The 21873-nt window shown below is 44.6% G+C and overlaps 2 protein-coding genes across 8 annotated transcripts in view; both read right to left on the minus strand.

The window, feature by feature from the left end:
- LOC307082431 (NACHT, LRR and PYD domains-containing protein 3-like) overlaps nt 1–21873 on the minus strand; it is a 106330-nt gene that overhangs the window by 43078 nt on the left and 41379 nt on the right. For 5 of the 7 annotated variants that reach the window (XM_079745992.1, XM_079745990.1, XM_079745988.1 and 2 more), the window contains 4 exons: nt 17410–17532; nt 17219–17332; nt 16961–17027; nt 16584–16809 (listed from right to left, as the gene is read on the minus strand). The exons of 1 other annotated variant lie outside the window; for it this stretch is intronic. In XM_079745992.1, coding sequence (XP_079602118.1) covers nt 16584–16809; nt 16961–17027; nt 17219–17332; nt 17410–17532 — 530 coding nt within the window. Of the gene's footprint in view, nt 1–16583; nt 16810–16960; nt 17028–17218; nt 17333–17409; nt 17533–17699; nt 17797–21873 lie in introns of all 7 variants that reach the window. One more of the 7 variants, XM_079745995.1, reaches the window with a different exon arrangement.
- Nucleotides 1492–7223, minus strand: LOC307082809 (uncharacterized protein; the record flags this gene model as incomplete). The annotated part of the gene is made up of 5 exons (XM_079746526.1): nt 7026–7223; nt 6705–6805; nt 6465–6622; nt 5574–5879; nt 1492–1496 (listed from the first exon to the last, which is right to left on the minus strand). The coding sequence occupies exons 1-5, from the start codon at nt 7143–7145 to the stop codon at nt 1492–1494; spliced, it is 690 nt and encodes a 229-aa protein (XP_079602652.1). The 5' UTR covers nt 7146–7223.

Consider the following 21873-nt stretch of genomic DNA (forward strand, 5'->3'; position numbering starts at 1 on the left):
TTATTGCACGTTACGCCCAAACCACACCTACGGGAAATTAGGCTACTTCAGGGCAACCCTTTGCGTCGGGCGCAAGACTAATGTATCCACCATTATAATAGCAACAGAGGCAGAGCCCCGCCCACAAAGCTACTTCCGTTTTGCGCTTCTCACTTGCGTTTCAAACCGCTAAAATAGGGCTCTAGGAGTCTATCAGCGGTGTTCTGAACAAGCAGGAAGCTTTTCTGACAGTTTTTCTCAATTGTTTAAACACGTTTTCTGAAACTATAGCTCAATTTCTCAAAACGCTAAGGACAAATCTGAAAAGAGTTTACCATTTTGTCAAAACTCCACAAATCTCTTTCAAAATGAACCACAGCACTCAATACCATGTTTTCTCATCTCAAAACAGATTTTTTTCCACCAAAACGAGAAACACAATGATCATATGAATATCTATTAGAGAGCATCAATTAAACACTTGTGTGATACATTTAAAACACTTCCATGAAAATACTGTTTACCTTTGTTTTGACTTTATGAGGCCATGTTACATATTCAAATGTATACAATTGTTTAGAAAAAACGTCTTTTTTAAAGTTGCAATTATGTGGTACATACAGTATAAATATTCTTGCCATATTTTAATACAATACTGTGAATCTATCACATCAATATTGCATTGACACAATTGTATCTCGATAGGATACAATGCATATTTGTCTATCCAATGAGCTTCAATGGGCTAAACTCACAATCCCACTGAGTCATGCTGTACACCTATAGTTGATACTGCAACATTGTTGGAGTTCTGAAAATACACCAATGTTACCAATTTTGGCAAAACTCACAGTAAAGTAATTGCACTGATAAGTAAAATGAAAAACACTACAGTAAGAGAATGTTTTTTCAGGGGATTTAATGATTAAATCAGTGCACAAGTTCAAAAATGTAACTTATTTGTTACTGTAATACAGTTAAATGTTCAGCTGAACTGACTGCAAAAAAAGCTTCCCTTAGGCCAGAAAAAATAGAAAGATTATAAATGAGGTGAAGGTGAAACAGATCTATATGTGTTCGATTTCTGCTCATTTCTAAACTGTTTGTAAAGACTGCGTTGTGTATTTCTCCCTCGTAGTAGTAATTCTTGAAGTGGAAATCAAATCAACTTGCCAGGTTGGGTCAGAGGGTTGAATAGCAGGTTTATTGGAGGATGTTATACAGCACAGGTACAGATTTAGGTGGGATAGTCTCAGTGTAGGAGGTGAGGAACAGTCTCCAGACGTGCTCCTTGGCTGTCGATCCCTCTTCTCACCGAACCAAAGGTTTGAGGCCAGTATTATAGGAAAGAAAGCGTGAATAACAAAATAACAGTGTCTCCCTTGATAAGGTATATGGCCCTGGCTATGTCCCAGACGACCGGGTTGGTTCGTCCTTGTTGGGACATCACAAATGATGGAATGGAATGTTGGAAATAACACCTCGTACAGAAGGAGAGGCACTGGCCTGGTCCTAGACTAAGAGATGTGAACACAGAGAGGCATTAAAATACACCAACATTCTACATTCCTCCCTCTCCATCATATTAAACGTAGTTTAAAGATCACCCTTTAAAATGACAATTCAGTGGATCTACTGGTAAGAAATTAACAATTATCTAAATCAACAAAATGAAGCATAAAAGGCAATAGCAAACATAAAAAAGTATACTCATCAACCACAAGTAAACCAGGTGTAGGCTAATTAAAAAATAAAAAACTCATTAGGTTACTCATGATTAAACCAAAACAGATTTTAAATTGTAAAATAAAGGAAATGGACTGTCCAGACACCTCCCTCTGCTGGGCGGTGAAGCTCCACCTTTCTCTGACAGCTCTCTCTGTCCCCAGCAGAAAAGTGGTTCTGTTAGTCTAACAACATTAAAGGGCCCAGAGGAAGGCTTAGCCTTAGAAACGTTGGGGAGTTTGGGGCACCAGACCTTGGGACGGGGTGGGCTCTCTAACACAGCTACCCTGAGGGGGGGCAACAAGATCGGGTCAGTCCCCGGGGGGGTCGGTTGGGGGGTCGGTCATCCGGTGAAACACACAGGGAGATAACTCGATGACCACATAGAGCATAATAACGGAAAGGACAAACGGCAGAGCCATTTGGACTATCTGAGAAAACATAGAGCCACCCAACCCGCTGAGCCATCCCACACATGTAAATCAGTCTGTATCCCACCTCCATCCTGATCAGGCCAGAGCAGCTCATCTCCAACACAGCAGAGCTCACCTGAGGCCTCTTCTATGCTCTCACACATGACTCAAGGGTTCTGCCAGTTGAGTTTGAACAGGAGAGAAGTGAGCGAGACCAATTGGTAATTGGGTGTCTCACCCTCACCCCCCCCCCAACTCCCACTCAGAGACACTGAGGCCCCGCCGACCCCCGAGGACCCTACCCAGCACCCTTCGTGTGTGTGTGTGTGTGTGTGTGTGTGTGTGTGTGTGTGTGTGTGTGTGTGTGCGTGCGTGCGTGTGTCTACAACCGACAGAGAGACGCTGAGGACCCCCCCCCCCCCCCATACCCAGACCCCAGGGAGGAGGTCCTCCTGGGTGAAGGAGGACCAGAAGGTGTGGAGGTGTGTCAGTGTGTCTGAGGACCCTCCTCCATCTGGGGACACTCTGTAGAAGGACAGAGAGCCAGCAGGCCGGTCCAGATACACTCCTACTCTGGTGGAGCCAGCGGGGGGGAGAGGGAGGTCTGTTACTCTACCGTTGTACCAGGCAGAGTAACGATCATCAGAACAATAAAGACTCCAGGACTTGTTGTTCAGTCCAAGCCTGCTGTCATCACCCCCTCCTCTCCTTGTGATTCCTCTGTATGTCACTCCTATCTCAACCCATCCTTCCCACTCTACCTCCCAGTAACAGCGGCCAGTCAGAGCCTCTCTACCCAACACCTGGTCCCAGTAGTCAAATCTCTCTGGGTGATCCGGATACGACTGGTCCTCTCCAACCAGCGTCACCTTCCTGTTGTCCTCAGACAGAGAGAGGAGTCTGTTGGCCGTGTTGGGGTCCAGTGTGAGTTCATAGGCATCTGAGGGAGAACCAGACATGATGAGCTGCTGAACCGCTCTTCATCCTCATCATCATCACTGGTACTGTTCTCCTGCGCTCTTCTTCTCTTTATTCTCTTTCAGACTCTTTTTGTGATCGCTCTCTCTTCTTCAAACATTAACATAGAAAGACAAAAAAAATATCCTATGATAGGCACTATATTGGAATCATGTGCTGTATATTTTCTAAGCAATAGGACATATTGTGTTTAAGATAATTAAAGTTAAAGTTGATTGGAAATCCCATGTGTGTGTGAGTGGCTGTCCCAATCAAAACATTGAAATGAGGACAAATGTATAAAGTGCATTTACTCCCTCAACATTTACTGCACATTAACATATCATACATCAAAATGTTCGGTATGATAAGCTTATTACACCCATGAAATATCTAAACAATATTTGTAATATCTTCCAAGATATTCCACTTTTGGTTTTCCCAATACACATACAGGTCACTCAACCTGCAAATGGACACCTGTGTAAAGAACAGACTGAAGGAGCTGAGCTCACATACAGGCTGGAGATGGACTGGTGAACCATAGAACTGGTTCATTTATTATAGACATGTACTCAGACATACACCTGCTCACCTACACATACATATACACATCACTGGGGGCACTTGGCTAGGATTCATATCTATATCATCATACACACACAGACAGGCTGGAGATGGACTGATGAACCATAGAACTGGTATATATACACTATATACACTATATATATGTGTGTGTGTGTTTGTATATGTGTGTGTTTGTGTATGTGTGTCTGTGTGTGTGTGTGTGTGTGTGTGTGTGTGTGTGTGTGTGTGTGTGTGTGTGTGCATAGGTGCGTGCGTGCATGTGTGACTGTGTTGGCGTGTGTGTGTGTGTGTGTGTGTTTGTTTCTGTGTGTGTGTGTGTGTTTGTTTCTGTGTGTGTGTGTGTGTGTGTATGTGTGTGTGTGTGTGTGTGTGTTGGCGTGTGTGTGTGTGTGTGTGTGTGTGTGTTGGCGTGTGTGTGTGTGTGTGTATATATTATGTTATGTATGGGTGTATGTGTCTGACTGTGTATGTCTGTTTGTGTGTGTGTGTGTGTGTGTGTGTGTGTGTGTGTGTGTGTGTGTGTGTGTGTGTGTGTGTGACTTGATCTATACATGAAGTCCCTCAATCTTAATTGGCTTAACACCATGACCAACATTCCGAAACATCCATTAACATCCACATTTGCCTCAAACAATGTTAGGCAATTTTAGCCCATGTAAATAGTTGTGAAATAATGTTCTTGTTCTTTTAATTGTTTGTTACTCTGACCGTTCTGTTTGATATTGTGGAAAGGATGTTAGTGAATGATTCAGAGCATGATGCATTTTAGATGGCATCACTTTTGGTCTTGTGTCTTCATTTTTCAACAATTGTAGCTGAAAATAAACATTGCAAAATTACGACCAATAGCTTCATTCATTGCGGGCAAAAATAGGCCCAATGATAGGCCCAGATTTTTTTATTTACTTTAACAAATCAAGAGTAGGCCTGATTTGACCAATTGGCTTTGCATCCTTTCCTTCTGCCCTTGTAGTCCAAGACATGCTGCCCACCAGTCCAAGTACAATGCTGCCACTGGTGGATTTGTATCCATTTTATTGACATAATTATCCCTCCCTGCTATTTTTTAGTTCACCAAAACAACCTGAAACAACTTGAGTATCACATACTTATGCCACCATACGCCACTAACAGTGCAAGCAGGCCAATGGCAACCAAGCGCGCAGTCCTTCCTCCCTCACTTTAAAAACCACCGCCGCCACTGGTACACATACGTAAACATACGTATAAATATGTACACATACCTAAACATACATACACATACATAAACAAACATACTAATATACACACACAGTATGTGCAATGTGTGTGTAATGGCAGTACAAGTACAATATCTTCAATAATTGTACAATTTCTAGTTCCTATTCCTGTACTGTTTCACTTTCCTTACAATTGGTGATTAAGTTTGCACGTCTGAGTTATAGTTTGTTTTGTTTTTGAGAACAAGTCTGTGGTTTGAGGCTAGGTTCCATTGGACAACATACATGGCTAGTTGTCTGCTTCCGGTAGAAACTAAACGTCAATGGACTTAAAAAACACCTCTTTCACGTCATGACATCCACAAAAACTAGGCAACGGTTCACAGAATTCGTGGTTCGGTTCATATCACGGTTTTGGGTTCGCTAGGTTTTGGGTAAAGCAGGGGATGACACAAGTGACTATAAAAAAATTACACATATAAACATATAGTGACAAACACACACAAATATATATATATATATATACACACATACATGTATATATATATATATATATATATATATATATATATATATACACACCTCAACAAAAGTGTTATGAATACATCATCAACAGTGTTATGAATACATCAACAACAGTGTTATGAATACATCAACAACAGTGTTATGAATACATCATCAACAAACATCTCTCCTTGGATCCAGGACTTACCAAAGACAAGCAGCTGAGCGCTGTGATTGGCCGTGCCAGCGCTGTTGCTCGCCATGCAGCAGACCGTGTTCACGCCATACCCCACCCCTCTGACGAAGAGGAAGCCCCTCTCCACCCAGGCCTCTGATTGGTCGTCTGTGCCGTCCCTCTCCAGGGGCCTGCCGTTGTGGAGCCACTCTACTGTGGGCTCCGGCGTGCCGCCGGCGTGGCAGGTATAGCGGGCCGTTTGGCCCACGGGCAACACGTGGGTAGAGGAGTGGAACTCTGTGATGCTGGGGGCCTCCTCCTCCGTGGGCATCACTGAACCTGAAGAAAGCAGGAGGAGAGGAGTGAACGTTTACAACACGGATCTAGAGATGCAGCGTCAGACACTCCCTTCACTCTGTCCTAACACCTGTCCACTAGAGGGTGACCCAGGGGATTCACCCCCAGTATTCTCGCCTGCCTCCTCATACATGATTGAATATCACAGCAGTGTCTACAAAGATCTCCCAGGGAGGGGAAGTCACTCCAGCGCAGAGATTAACGAGGTGGGGGCGGAGCTTGCAGAGAAGAACGCAAAACCGTTCAGCAGCTCAAAGAGAAACTAGTGCAAGTGAACCCAGAAAGGGTTGACCCTTGTGACCAGACCTGAGGAGACCGCAATAGAAACATGACCTGAGGAGACCACAATAGAAACCTGACCTTAGTAGACCACAATAGAAACCTGACCTTAGTAGACCACAATAGAAACCTGACCTCAATAGACCACAATAGAAACCTTACCTTAGTAGACCTAAACACACCCAACAACCTTTCAACTCTTAAAGAGTGTATTTACTGTATCTATGGCACAGAGAACAGAAAGGAGGAACCGTTCTCCACTCATGAACACAAACAAAGTCTGCGGACCCTTTTTGTTCAGCTCAGCCTCCAGATGATCCAGGTCTACGCTCTTCTCACAGATCCAATGGTGCAGTGTGTAACACGGTTCTTCAGACCAGCCGTCCTCCCCTGCCACGACACAGTCTCTTGCTCCGCCGTCATCGCGTGGTTTACCGTGTCTCCAACTGAGAACCACGAGGAGGAGACAGAGGAGGTCACTCTGTCACTCTCAGAGAAGAGATGCTGCTGAATAGTCTTCAGCCTTACATTGAGGTCATGGGGGTACCATCCACCCACTTGAAGGTCCCCTCTGTCTCTCGATCACTCAGTCCAATCCAGGAAGGACCCATCAATCTGCTGACAAACACCTGTTTCCAAAGGAAATAGCATCTGTTGTCATGACTACAAAGTACACACACACACACACACCAGACACACACACACACACACACACAATCTCTCTCTCTCTCTCTCTCTCTCTCTCTCTCTCTCTCTTACTTATTCACTCACACAAATAATATGTCTCTCCAACACACACACACACACACACACACACACACACACACACACACACACACACACACACACCAGTTCTTCTCTGCTGTTGATGACCACCAGGTCTGCCTTCCTTTGCAGACAGTCTTCTCTACTGGCCCTCCAGCCCTTCTTAGTAGTAGAAATAAGGTAGAAACTCTTGTCGTAAAGCATCCAGCCCTGAAGTGTAAATTCATCTGTTGAATGTAAAAGAAAATCCTGAACAAACAGAGAACTGCTTATCTTACGATCTTCGTTACGGACACACAACCCTGAGACCTGACCTTAACAGACCACATAGAAGCATGACCTTAATAGACGACAATAGAAACCTGACCTTAGTAGACCACAATATGAATCACAAAAGCAGAGGGTGTTGAAATGAATGTTAATGACGCGATTGATTTAATAACTTGGATAAAACCCTCACCGAGTTCACCCAGTAAGTGCTCTCTCCCCTCCCTCCAGGGTGACGGTGAGTCTAGGACAGGACAGAGGAATACAGAAGAATTGAGCTCTAAAACAGAAGCAAGCATCCTTTGCCGCCAACGGAGCTTCATGCCAATTCATTGTCACCCACGGCCGGTAACCACCAGGTTGAACGCTGATTGGCTGTTACGTTACGTCCCTCAGTCGCCACGCTATTGAACGCTGATTGGCTGTTACGTTTCGTCCCTCAGTGGCCACGCTGTTGAACGCTGATTGGCTGTTACGTTACGTCACTCAGTGGCCACGCTATTGAACGCTGATTGGCTGTCATCACCCGAATGTGACAAATGACAAATGCAGTTGATTGCTTGTTTAAACAGGGTGAGAAAACAGGGAGTGGAAGGACGGGACCATATAATGTTCAGCTAACTGTTGGGTTACAGGGGTAATTGTTTAATGGAAAGTGTAGTATACTATGCATGCAAATCAATCACTCAATAGCTTTTACTGTTATTCAGGGCTCAAAGTGCATTGATACTTAAATACTACTAAATGCACGGCAACTACTATTGGTTAGTTGAAAATAATAAGAACAAACAGCTGAAAATTGTGTTCAAGTAACAACAGCTAAGGCAGCAACCTGCCTAACTATAGTGAACTAAAGCACAGGGTTGTGTGGTGGGGAGGGGGGTGTGAGGGCAAGATTGCAGATTGTACATTGGCTACCTGACGTGGGAGATGGTTTTTTTTTTGCTAACAGAAAAATGTGTCATTGAGATTAAACATCTCTTCAAGTGATCTGGCCAAGACAGGCAGCAGTAGCCTACAGTCACACATAGCCTACACATGAAACATGAGAAAAATAAAACAACTAAAACAGTCGGCAAGGGGGAGGGGGGATTTCTATATCGCAAGACATTTCGGGAGGCTCAAGGAGGTGGATAATGTTTAAAGAAAAATAACGTTTTGCAAAAAAGTGTCTATGATAGACATAAGGCTCAGGTGGGAGAGTGTGTCGACGGCGGGGCGGTTATCTCAATCTTGCCGTTGTCTTGAAACATCTGCATCCCCGTGTGTGCAGTGTGTCTATGCACGTGCATGCGTGTGTGTGCGTGTGTGTGTGTGTGGTGTGTGTGTATGCGGTGTCCTGCGCTGCCCTTGTCTTGAAACGTCTGCATCAGCGCGCCAGTGTGTGCAGTGTGTGTCCGTGTGCGTGTGTGGTCGTGCACGTGTGTGTGGATTGTGTGCGTGCGGTGTATATGTGCTAACCCTATTATTATCACTGAATCTAACAAAAACAATATGTATCATTATCATTGCTGTTATTACAGTCATTAATTTGATTATACTGTATTGTAATTCTATTCAGGATGATATGATTTAGACTCACTGAAGCGCAGGGAGATGAGGAGAATACTCAGCAGTCCGATGCTCACAATGACAATGATGTGAAACCATAGAGCTGTTCAGGAGTAGGACACACACACACACACACACACACACACACACACACACACACACACACACACACACACACACACACACACACACACACGGTCACTTTGGCTAAAAAAGTTTTCTAAAGATAAATCTTAAATGTATTTGGAGGAAAACATACTTTTTTGGATCATTGTTTTGGACTGGATTATTTATTTTAAGTTCTCTCTAAAGGACCACCTACCAAATCTTCTCTTCCTGGTCTCCTCCCGGTCCAAAGACGTGTCCTCAGGTTCCTCAGAGAGTCCAGGGTCCGGTTCAGAGATGGTGACCATTGTTGCTCCCTGACGTCTTCCACGGCTTCTGAACTTACCCTTCTTCTTTGCTCTATCAGCTGGAAAAACAACGTCACTTGTTTTCATTCTGACCAATTATCAGCTTGCAATCTGATACCATCAGTGTAAGGAAATGTTTTTCTTCTACTAAACACAGACTCACAGACTCACTCAAGCACACACACACGGACACACAGAGTAATGTACACACAGATAAATTCATACTGCGTGGCTGTCATTCACAGTCCAGACTCCCTACGGTCTGCAGAATCCCTCCCCGTCTTGAAGAAACACCTGAAGACCTCTACTGAGAACACCTCAGTAAGTGATGACTGGTACTGTGGCTCTCGTGTTTAGAACACACTTAAGCAGAGCAAGTACAGGTCTCTAGCATACATGTTATTATTCCCTCATTATTGACATACACGCACACATCGTTTACAGTAATACACACAGAAATACATACGTATACACACAGTAATCGAGGGGGGACAACATGTGGCCTGCGTGTCACCACGGTCTTTCACATCGGCCCACGCAGAAAATATGAGGACATGTATTGTGGGATAATTTGAGATATGTTTATATTAATGACAAACTTTATAGAATTATGTTAAATTCATAAGTACACCTGATATCACTTCAGTTAAATGAGCAGCCTTTATTAAAACACAAAATTGTTGATTAAATAAACCATTGTCACTCTAATGTCACGCTGCACTACCATCAATACTAAGCAATGAAAAAAACTAAACTTGTGTTCTGCTCCCTAAAGTTCCTCTGCACTCTGTTCCACGTATATAACGAACATATATCATGAAACACACAACTACTTAAGATGCCTATCAATAGTTCGTAACTCATGGGCGTAATCACAAGTCAAGTAAGGCTAATGTGAGCTTTTTGTCTCGATCACACACATGTCGTTATTTAGGAGAATAAATCTGTCTATACAGTTGCTGGTTCATCAGGTCGGCCCATTTGGCTAAAAACATTTTCTAAAAGTACATTTTAAATGTATGCAACAAGAAAAAAACGCGTTTTTTTAACTGGATTATCTATTTTAAATCCTCTCAAAAGGGCACCTACCAAATCTTCTCTTCCTGCTCTCCTCCCGGTCCAAAGGTGTGTCCTCAGGTTCCTCAGAGATTCCAGGGTCCGGTTCAGAGATGGTAACCATGGTTCCTCCCTGACAGCTTCCAATACGTCTGCTCTCAGGAGTCAGCTCTGCTATATCAGCTGGAAAAACCACGTCACATGTTTTAATTCTGACCAATCATCAGCCTGCAATCATCAGTGTCAGGAAGTGACAGTGTTTTTCTTCTACTCTTATCAGATGTCTTCAGTTGACACACAGACTCACGGACGCATGCAAACACAAACACACACACACAAGATTATTTTTTATTGAATATAAAGACACAACATACATAGGTATAATATAGCAGATAGCGTAGTGGACATGTCTTGGAGTCCACTACCGATTTGTATTCATATTTTAATACAACTTAACTCACCACATTATGGGAACAGCAGAATATCTGTGTTTCGCTGACGTTGTCTGTGTGTGTGTGTGTGTGTGTGTGTGTGTGTGTGTGTGTGTGTGTGTGTGTGTGTGTGTGTGTTTGAGAGACATATTGTGCGTGTGATTAAGTGAGTGAGTGAGTGAGGGAGAGAGAGAGCGAGAGAGATATTGTGTGAGTGAGTGAGTGAGTGAGTGAGTGAGTGAGTGAGTGAGTGAATGATAGGTGAGTGAGTAAGTGTGAGATAGAGAGAGAGAGAGAGAGAGAGAGACAGACATTGTGTGTGTGATTGAGTGAGTGAGTGAGTGAGTAAGTAAATTGGCATGCTATTTGTCCCTTAGCAGAGACTACACCGTAGCAGAATACCTGACCACCGTGACCGACCCAAAACTGAGGAAATCCTTGACCAGATACAGACTCAGCGAACACAGCCTGGCCATTGAGAAGGGACGCCACAGCCAGACCTGGCTCCCAAGAGAAGACAGACTGTGCTCCCACTGCACACACAACCAACTAGAGACAGAACTGCACTTCCTCAGGAATTCACACTTCCCACGGATTACAAAGGAATGCAAGGACTTCAAAGACACTCCAGATGCTCACAAACTGCCATACCTGTTGGGAGAAATACAACAATGTACGAACGCAGCAGCAAGATTCGTCACCTGTTGTGATGAGAGAAGGACCTCAAACTCCCCATAGACTCATCCCCCTGGACTCACTCTGAACAAAATAATTGCACTAATCCTCCATAATGTAACATGTTAGAGTGTATCTTTAATTTATCTGTTTATACGAGATACTGTAATTTTATTAATTTTATAATATCGCACATTTTACTTTTTAAAGTACTTTTATAGTATAACATTTGATATGTAGAGATATTTTGTATTGAACGGTTTATACTTATTATGTTATCATAATGTACATCTTACCTTTATACTTTTTATTTTATAACGCTGTTTATTTTATTGTTCACCTGCTTTGGCAATGCAAATGTATATTTCTCATGCTAATAAAGCTTTTTTGAATTGAATTGAATTGAATTGAGAGAGAGAGAGAGAGAGAGAGAGAGAGAGAGAGAGAGAGAGAGACTGTGTGTGTGAGTGAGCGTGTGAGTGAGTGAGTGAGTGAGTGGATTTAAACAGTTATTGCTCAGAGGTGGTGTGATTGAGAGAAGGGATATGGCTGTTTTATTGATGTGGTTAACATGGTGTGAATTATTGCAACTGTTTGTTCGTCTGAATTCTGCATTCTCCGTCCGCAAACAACATGAACAATTATTACTATTGTAAAATGACGACTTTTTACTCGGAAAAGTGACTTTAGTGCCTGGACGAGTGAAACGTAAATGTACCTATCCCAGGAACAATGCCTCATGAAAAAAGTTTATGTTGACACACACACACACACACACACACACACACACACACACACCTTTGCTGTTCTGCAAGCTGTGATGGACACTTGCAGACTAACACTATTCTCAATTCAATCCATACAAATTTTATCTAAAGTAAAATATTTACAAGCCAGGGCAACATGTTTGTGGCTGTATGGCTCTGTTGGGGGAAACTGGAATAGATCTCACCGATCTTCATTTCGTCCCTTGCACCGCTGCGTCTCCAGATACGTAGAGATACAGGACGCTACACCCTGAGTCTTGTTATCTGTGGTCTGTGTGTGTGTGTGTGTGTGTGTGTGTGTGTGTGTGTGTGTGTGTGTGTGTGTGTGTGTGTCTGTGTGTTTTTTTCCATGTCATCATAATGATTATTGAGTGTATTTATATTCTCAGCTGGCGCAACATGTCTTTATTTGGCGGGATGGCTCTGTGGGGGAAACTCCCCGGCCGTCCGAGCAGCCTTGAAACACCACATCCCCATCAGGTCAAACAGTTTAGAACGCCCTGGACCAGAGATCTGAAGGGCTTCACAGGCCGCTTCTTAAAAGACGCCCACTGACCCTAGCCCCCCAAAGGGCAGGGAAAGCCCCCCTAATATCAGGGACCCTGGAGAAGGAACCCTGAAGAGGGATCCCTCTCCAGGGATGGTGGGAGTGCAATAGGAGCCAGAATAATGTGCAGACGTGATGGTAGCATAACAACTGCTATCTGAGAGATATCCTCTATCCATCGCTATCTCTTGACTTTATAATACAACACTTAAAAGCGGTTGCTTTAGTTATTTCATCATTTTGTTTATATGTACTTTCTTTTTTTTTAAGCACAGAGAGAGAGAGAGAGAGAGAGATTTAAACCGAGTTTAAATCGGTTTAAATATCAGAACCAGTGAATGATTAATCATCCTGTGGATTAATTGTTCGAGTTTGAGATTGTACACAAACGCAGTTTCACATCAAAAGGAAAGACAGCGGAACTAGCACTGCTTCCGGACCGCTGCAGTTCTAGTTACGGTTCTATATATAGTTGGGACCGAGACGCTCTGAAGGGTCCTTCCTGCAGACCCCCCGGAGAGGAGCCCCAGCAGCAGCGGCAGTGCCCCCGCCCCCATGCTGAGTGTGGAGGATGGTCGTCTGGTCTCCTGAAGGAGGGAGGAGGCGGACCCGCTCGACCAATGGGAATTCAGAAAGGCAGTTGCGTCATTAGTTACCAGGTGATTCCCTAGATATGCGCCCCGTTCCCACTCTAGTGGAGACACAGACACACACACACACACACACACACACACACACACAGACAACCAGCCCCCAACACACACCCCCTACCTCCACTCACCCACATCACCAAGACATACTTTAAAACGATACGAGCAGTTCACCACCAAGCAGTCATCCCCCCATCACCACCAGCACCCCCCCATCAGGGAGGGGGAGACAGGGGAACACATGAGCAGAGTCCATTAAACCTGCCCCCCCCCATACCTTCCACAGGTGGAGCAGAACCTGCTTATTCTACAACAGCCCTCCACCTCACTTTAACCCCTCCTTCAACAGGCCTCCCCTTGGAGGGGGGGGCTTTTGGCGTGGCTGAGAGGTGGGCCCGCCCCGGTACAGACCCCGGTTCCGGCCCACCCCCCTCCCTCAGACACACACACTGCTCACTACTGCCCCCCCGTCCTCTCCTCTATATATATACAGTGGGGCAAAAAAGTATTTAGTCAGCCACCAATTGTGCAAGTTCTCCCACTTAAAAAGACGAGAGAGGCCTGTCATTTTCATCATAGGTAAACCTCAGCTATGAGAGACAAAATGAAAAAGAAGATCCAGAAAATCACTGTCTGATTTTTAAAGAATTTATTTGCAAATTATGGTGGAAAATAAGTATTTGGTCAATAACAAAAGGTCATCTCAATACTTTGTTACATGCCCTTTGTTGGCAATGACAGAGGTCAAACGTTTTCTGTAAGTCTTTACAAGGTTTTCACACACTGCTGCTGGTATTTTGGCCCATTCCTCCATGCAGATCTCCTCTAGAGCAGTGATGTTTTTGGGCCTTCGCTGGGCAACACGGAATTTCAACTCCCTCCAAAGATTTTCTATGGGGTTGAGATCTGGAGACTGGCTAGGCCACTCCAGGACCTTGAAATGCTTCTTACGAAGCCGCTCCTTCGTTGCCCGGGCGGTGTGTTTGGGGTCATTGTCATGCTGAAAGACCCAGCCACGTTTCATCTTCAGTGCCCTTGCTGATGGAAGGAGGTTTTCACTCAAAATCTCACGATACATGGCCCCATTCATTCTTTCCGTCACACGTCCTGGTCCCTTGGCAGAAAAACAGCCCCAAAGCATGATGTTTCCACCCCCATGCTTCACTGTAGGTATGGTGTTCTTTGGATGCAACTCAGCATTCCTTCTCCTCCAAACACGACGAGTTGAGTTTTTACCAAAAAGTTCTATTTTGGTTTCATCTGACCATATGACATTCTCGCAATCCTGTTCTGGATCATCCAAATGCTCTCTAGCAAACTTCAAACGGGCCCGGACATGCACAGGCTTTAGCAGGGGGACACGTCTGGCACTGCAGGATTTGAGTCCCTGGCGGCGTAGTGTGTTAGTGATGGTAGCCTTTGTTACTTTGGTCCCAGCTCTCTGGAGGTCATTCACTAGGTCCCCCCGTGTGGTTCTGGGATTTTTGTTCACTGTTCTTGTGATCATTTTGACCCCACAGGGTGAGATCTTGCGTGGAGCCCCAGATCGAGGGAGATTATCAATGGTCTTGTATGTATTCCATTTCCTAATAATTGCTCCCACAGTTGATTTCTTCACACCAAGCTGCTTACCTATTGCAGATTCAGACTTCCCAGCCTGGTGCAGGTCTACAATTGTGTTTCTGGTGTCCTTTAACAGCTCTTTGGTCTTGGCCATAGTGGAGTTTGGAGAGTGACTGTTTGAGGTTGTGGACAGGTCTCTTTTATACTGATAAGGAGTTCAAACAGGTGCCATTAATACAGGTAACGAGTGGAGGACAGAGGAGCCTCTTAAAGAAGAAGTTACAGGTCTGTGACAGCCAGAAATCTTGCTGGTTTGTAGGTGACAAAATACTTATTTTCCACCATAATTTGCAAATAAATTCTTAAAAAATCAGACAATGTGATTTTCTGGATTTTTTTTTTCATTTTGTCTCTCATAGCTGAGGTTTACCTATGATGAAAATTACAGGCCTCTCTCGTCTTTTTAAGTGGGAATCAATTGGTGGCTGACTAAATACTTTTTTGCCCCACTGTATATACACCTCCACACACACTCATTAACACACATCGGCTCAGCCTCAATATATTAATTAATATATACACCTCAACACACACATTAACACACATCGGCTCAGCCGCAACATATTAATTAATATATACACCTCCACACACACACATTAACACACATCGGCTCAGCCACATAGTTACCCTGGTCTCCCCCTCAATAGAATTAGATCTCAGTCCACCCCCCACTCACTCTGTTCCTCCCCCTCCTGTAGATTCCACCAAGCAGCGGCCCCCACCACAGACCCGGACTGGTACAGGTACAGCGGAGAGACTCAACGAGGTGGCTGACCAGAACACCATGATGATGGGTCAAAGCAAAGGGAAATGTCCCACAAAGCAATCCCAATCTGAAGCCACCTCTAACAACACCAAGTCTCCTCCGCTGTCCGTCCAGTCCACGAGCACACCCTCACAGCGCACTGTGCAGCTTAGACTCCACCACGCCCTTAATTCGGCCACGTTAAGTCCCCTCACCATCACTCCCGAGCGCCGACGGCCGAGTGTAACCACCGACCCGAAGCCTCAACCGAACAAGACGATATTCAAAATGACCAGACACCTTTGGGTGTCAAGGCACCTTTCATGACACCCAAGGTCCCCTTGCAATTCATGAAAACAATCTAGGGTCAAAAACAGCAGGAGAACTCGTGCTCCTAGCACCCACGGTGCTGAGAGCCCTAGCACCCACGGTGCTGAGGCAGGAGGTCGGGACGGTGAAGACCAGCTGAGGATGACGAAGGGAGCGGCAGGGCCTGTCCTCCTGGAGGAGGTCGGGGAGATAAGTGGGGGCCACGTTGTGGAGGGCTTTGTCGGTGAGCAGAAGGGTTTTAAGGTCAATCCGGTGTTGGACTGGGAGCCAGTGTAGTTGGACGAGAATGGGGGTGGTGTGGTTGGGTGATTTGGTGCTGGTAATGATGATGTTAAACATTCTTTAACCTGAGACCCCCACCATTACCCTACATATCGGGATCAAACCATTTAACCTGATACCCCACAACAACCCCACATACTGGATCAAACCATTTAACCCCAAAGAGGAAATATTGTCTCCACATGGAAGTGTGAAATGTATAAGTCTCACACTATGTAATTTAGTCTGAAGAGAACAAATAATAATCTCCTACTGCTCATCAAAATGTGTATTTCTTCTCTGTTTTCAAGATAAGAGCCTCTTACCGCCCCACAGTGTGTCGGCCAGTTCCTCCTGGTTCATCTCCATCAGGCAGAGCTTTGTGATGTCCACCACTCCCTCTATGGCGCGCCTCCTCTGCTCCTCCTTCTTACCATCCACCTCCTCCTCCTCCCTCTGACCCTCTGAGCATTGTGGGTAATCTGAGAAGAGATCCCTCCAGAGCTTCTTCAGCTCCTTGTCTAGAAAAGCGTGTGCGTTCTCCTCAGCCCTCTGGAACAGAACAAACATCAAGGAGAACTTTACTCTGAACTAACTGAGACATCAGAAGCATCTGTCCTGGATCCACGTCCCGCTGGACAAGAGATGCTTTCTAATGTCCATGGAGAGCTGAAGTCAAACGTCTTAGTGGACATTTACACACCTTGATCAGCTCTGTTTGATGCTGCTGTAGAGACTGAGAGCTGGTAACCTTTGACCTCTTCTGGTGTCTGTGGGGAACACGCACACACACACACACACACACACACACATACACACACACAAACACACACACACACACACAAACACACACACACACACACACACACAATTATATTTCCCCAGACTTGTAGACATCAGTATCAGTAGAGTCTGATAACAACCAACTGGTCCGTTTTCCTCGTCTGTTTGAAAGTCCTACCTCTTCTTTCTGGAGGGGCGTCCATCTTTAAAGTTCAATGGTAAACGCATAGAGTGGTCACTCTTCATGGAGACACAGCTGGGTCCAGGGGAGTCTGCTCTCTCCTTCTTGGCTCTTTTAGAAAAACAAAAAACAGGATTTATGGACTTTTGGTAGAAGTTGTGTCTTTATGATCTCTGATAAATCCTTACCTCCTCTCAATAGACTGGTTTCGATCTTTAGAGTTATCAGGATGTTCCATAGCGGGGGCACTCTCAAAGGAGTCACAGCTGGAGCTGGATCCAGGGGAGTCTGCTCTCTGCTGCTGCTCTGGGCTTCAACACACACACACACACACACACACACACACACACACACACACACACACACACACACACACACACACACACAGCTTTTACTCAGACTAATGATGGAGTCATGATGCATCACTGCTGATCTCTGAGATGGACAACAGTCGCAGACAGAGAGATCCTCTTCTTACCTCTTCGCTTTGCTCCGGCGGCCATGTTCCCCAGACAGAGTGGTTTTAGAGGTAGAACCCCCCTCCTCTCTCTCCTCACCCATAGAAGACTGGAGACCTGGACACAAACACAACTCATCCATCACTTCATTTGCCTTCTGAACTTTAGCTGTTTATTGAGAGAGAAGATCATTGTGACTGCGTCACACTAAAGCGTTATGGACGTCATAGACCATCAATATGAACCCCACAACATAACCACACTGCCCTCACTACAGTACAGATGTGTACAGCAGATGACAGGTGAAGAATTAAACACCTTGGAGACTGTAACTGTGCTTAACTTACAACACAAAAAAGATATGCAATAGACTTAAAAGGATGCATTGCGGTACAATTAAAAGTAAAGAACGTTAGAATAATTTCTCCACTGGAACAAAGTCTGAATTCTGTCACTTTACTGAACCACAGATCCCATATAAATCAACTGGTGAAGCTCAACACATCAATAGTCAATCCGCACAAATATTGAACTTTTTTAAACATCAGCACATTGAAAGGACTTCTGTCAGGTCCTTCTTTTAATTCGGAGTAGCATCAAGACAAACGAATCACTTTAATATTGAAGGCAGTGTTCAATTTACCACACGGCTCAGAAAAGCAGTGAAACATGAACTAACGTTGTATTCTCTACAGCAAACTCTGTCTTTAATTGATAAGCGATACACGGAGACATATACATAGGCGTCGATTACTCCGGGGACGCCGGGGACGCGTCCCCACCAGTTTTCGGAAAGATTCATTTTGTCCCCCCCAGAAAATAAATAAATAAATAAATAATAAAAAATAATAAAATAAATAAATAAAATTAAAAAAAATTAAAAATTAAAAATTAAGTTAATAGCGCGGCGAGACAGATGCCAACCAATCCACAAAAAGTATCCGGATACGGCACACAGCCGTCAACAATTTGCAACAACTAACATTTGGATGAGTAGTTCTAGAATGGGGGAGGGGTGGGTGGTACGGTGGGCGGCTCCTTCTCTCTGAAATCTGAACCTGACTGCTTGCTTCGCACTTCCATGGACAATCTGCTGCGGTTGCAGCCTGCATTTGAGGAGAGGAGGTCCGGAGGAGGTAACGTAACGTATTTAGATTTATTCATGATGACAATCTGTACAACTCCTTTGACGTAGTTTGACTACTAGCTTCTAGAAGCCAAGTAGGCCTAGCTGCCACAGTCAAGTTGGATCTGCCGGCTGTTAGCGATAGCATTAGATAATTGTATCATCTTAGATGCAGTTAGAGTTTAGATAAAGTAACATTAATGCTACACTACCCTCAGCCAGTCTTCCCATGTGGTAACATTTTATTTTACCAAAGTTAAGCTTATCTAAGCTTGTTATTGATGAGCTAGTGTAACACAATTCCAAGTATGTAGGCCTAGTGGTTATGTTTCTGACACTGATGCAATCCATTTTATTATCCTTCTCCAGACCAGACCTGCTGCAAGTGCCTTTGCAAGGACTGAAAAAAGGTGGTTGCATATGCATTACGTTGTGAAAATACCAAAGTAAGAACTGTGACCAGACATGGATGTGGGTTCAGCATTTTTTTTTTTAATTGATTGGCAAAATAAACAGAAAAGCTTTTTGATTGCACAGAAATTCTAGCAGAACATAAAGGTGTGTGTGTGTGTGTGTGTGTGTGTGTGTGTGTGTGTGTGTGTGTGTGTGTGCGTGTGTGTGCGTGTGTGTGTGTGTGTGTGTGTGTGTGTGTGTGTGTTACACAATATATACAATAATAACCCAGAAAAACTGCTGGGCAACTACTAAATACAATTTATGCAAGAAGAACCCTGAAAAACTGTTTTTCTTTGTGCAAATTCTTGAAGAACACAAAACTGGGGTGTGTGTGCAAATTATGCCACGCTGGACAACTACTAAATACAAACAAACGTAAGCCTATTGCATATTCTGTGTTTTAAAATGCCCCAAACAAATGTGCACGCCTCTCCGATGTGGCAATGAAGGCAGTGGCTATTTTCTGTCTTGTTATTTTCTCTAGCTTCTCCTTGTGGACATGGCAGACAGACACACTGTTGAGTTGTGACTGCAACATCGTGGAGCGGAGCCAATTCTTCAAACGACGCAGGGCACTGAAGCTTCGCTCCGCTTCGCAAGAAGAGCCTCCACTTGGGTAAACAGCCGCCTAACTTCTGGTACCATGGTCTTCAAGACATTAGTGACTTCTTGACTAGAATTGAACTTGTCATTTGCCTTCAGCATAGTTAGTTGCACTTGCAGCAGCTGTGCATCCAATTCTGGGTAAAGCTCTACTACCTCGCTAATTTTCCCCGACACTAGGTGTTGCTCCAACATGGCCAAACGACCAAGGCCCTCTTGGTTGAACCTCTCATCCAGCTGCATGCTTGCTGTATCGATGGCAGAGAAAAATTGCACCCTGAAAGAGTCCTCTGCCGAAGATGGGGTGTGGCTGTTTGCAGGCCCACCATATCGGTTAGGTGGTTTCCATACTTGTGGAAGATTTATTGGCTGCAGATCAAGAGAGTTCTACAGCTCTTGAGTAAAGCCTCATAAATTTCTCGCTTGTTCTCTGTGCCACAAACGCTTTTCTTGTGCAATCAACAGCCTCTAACATCCCGCCAATTGTTACTGCCCTCCCTTGCAAGCTCTTATTAAGACCTTCAAGCTGCAGGAGAATATCCTGCCCAAGGATAAGGCCAAGTACCGTGTTGCCTTTATGCAGATGGTCAAGAAGGCCACTTGCTTGAGGAGCTGTGACCCCTTTCGAGGAAGCCAACTCCTCCAATGCAGCCAAGATCACCTCGTATTGGGTGAGGACCGACTTGATCGCTGGCGTTCGCACAGTCCATCTGGTAGCACACAATGGCTTAATTGTGGTGAATGAACCATTTTCAGATATGGCTATCTGTTTAAAGATTGTTTTGAATTTCCCAGACTGGCCAAACAAACATCCCAGGTCATGGATCCACTGGAGGTCATCTCGCACAACTGGTGTGGATGAGCAGGCTGCTTGCGTGACCAGATTCACACAGTGAGGACCACAGTGGACAAAAGTGGCAAGCGGCTGTTCTCTGCGGACCAAAGCTTGCATCCCAGATAGGTGCCCTGACATGTTTGCTGCTCCATCATAGGTTTGGCCACGAAGACCCGAGAGTGGAAGATTGAGACGGAGCAGCACATCGGAGGCAATTTTCCAAAGATGCTCGCCAGTTGTGGAAGAGGCCTCGTACAACCCTACAAACTCCTCCCTTGGTTCCAGATCTTGGTCCACATAGTGGAGGCAGATGGAGATCTGCTCTGTTCCACTGACGTCCTGTGTGCCGTCCATTATGAGGGAATACTGCAGCACAGGTAAGGAAAAAATCTCTGCGGCTATCCCCCTAATTATAAAATGACCTATAATGCTCAGTAACTCATTTTGTATTTCAGGGCTTGTGTAGGGATGCTCTCTCTTCAGCCAGCTTGCAAGGTTGGGGTCATCCTCCGCCTTATCTCGGAGATAATTTTGGAAGTTTCCATCCATATTGGCATGGCCTCTAAGAGCCAAGCCCTGTTTGGAGAGGTACCTTACCGCACCTACAATTTGTAAAAGAGCTAACCTGGCTGCCTCTTGAGCCCTTGCTGAAGGGCGGTACAGTTTAATTCTTATGGAATCCTTTGTGTGCGCCTGTGTGTTGAGGGCAATTAAATGTGCCTTGCTGTTTTGGTGTGTGCTGAATGATTCCCTACTTTTTTTCCAGTTTCGGAACCCTACAGAGATGAATGTTTTTTCTGCGATTTTGGCCAATGTCGACTTCTGGTTTGCAAAAGCAGTCATACAGGGGAAACACAAAACACCCTTAACTTGCTGGCTGTAGTGCAGCCAAGGGAATGATTTATACCAAATATCTTGGAATGTAGGAGTCCTATTCAGCAGAGTTTGTGGCTCAATTTCTCTTGCACTGGGCTGGTACGGGCCATCCAATGGGTGTTCAAGGCAGATCCCCTCAGTTTGAGTAGCTGGCTGCTCCTGAAATGTAATTAGTTTATTGGATGTGAGTAAGTGTAAATCGTTCAGTGTGTAAATAGTTGTTAATAGTTGTATTTTTGTGGAGTAGTCCAGTAGGTTTGAGGACTGCATATTTGGCAAACAGAATGCATATTTCAGT

The sequence above is a fragment of the Pollachius pollachius genome, assembly GCF_949987615.1.
Source record: "Pollachius pollachius genome assembly, chromosome: 11".
Taxonomy (NCBI): domain Eukaryota; kingdom Metazoa; phylum Chordata; class Actinopteri; order Gadiformes; family Gadidae; genus Pollachius; species Pollachius pollachius.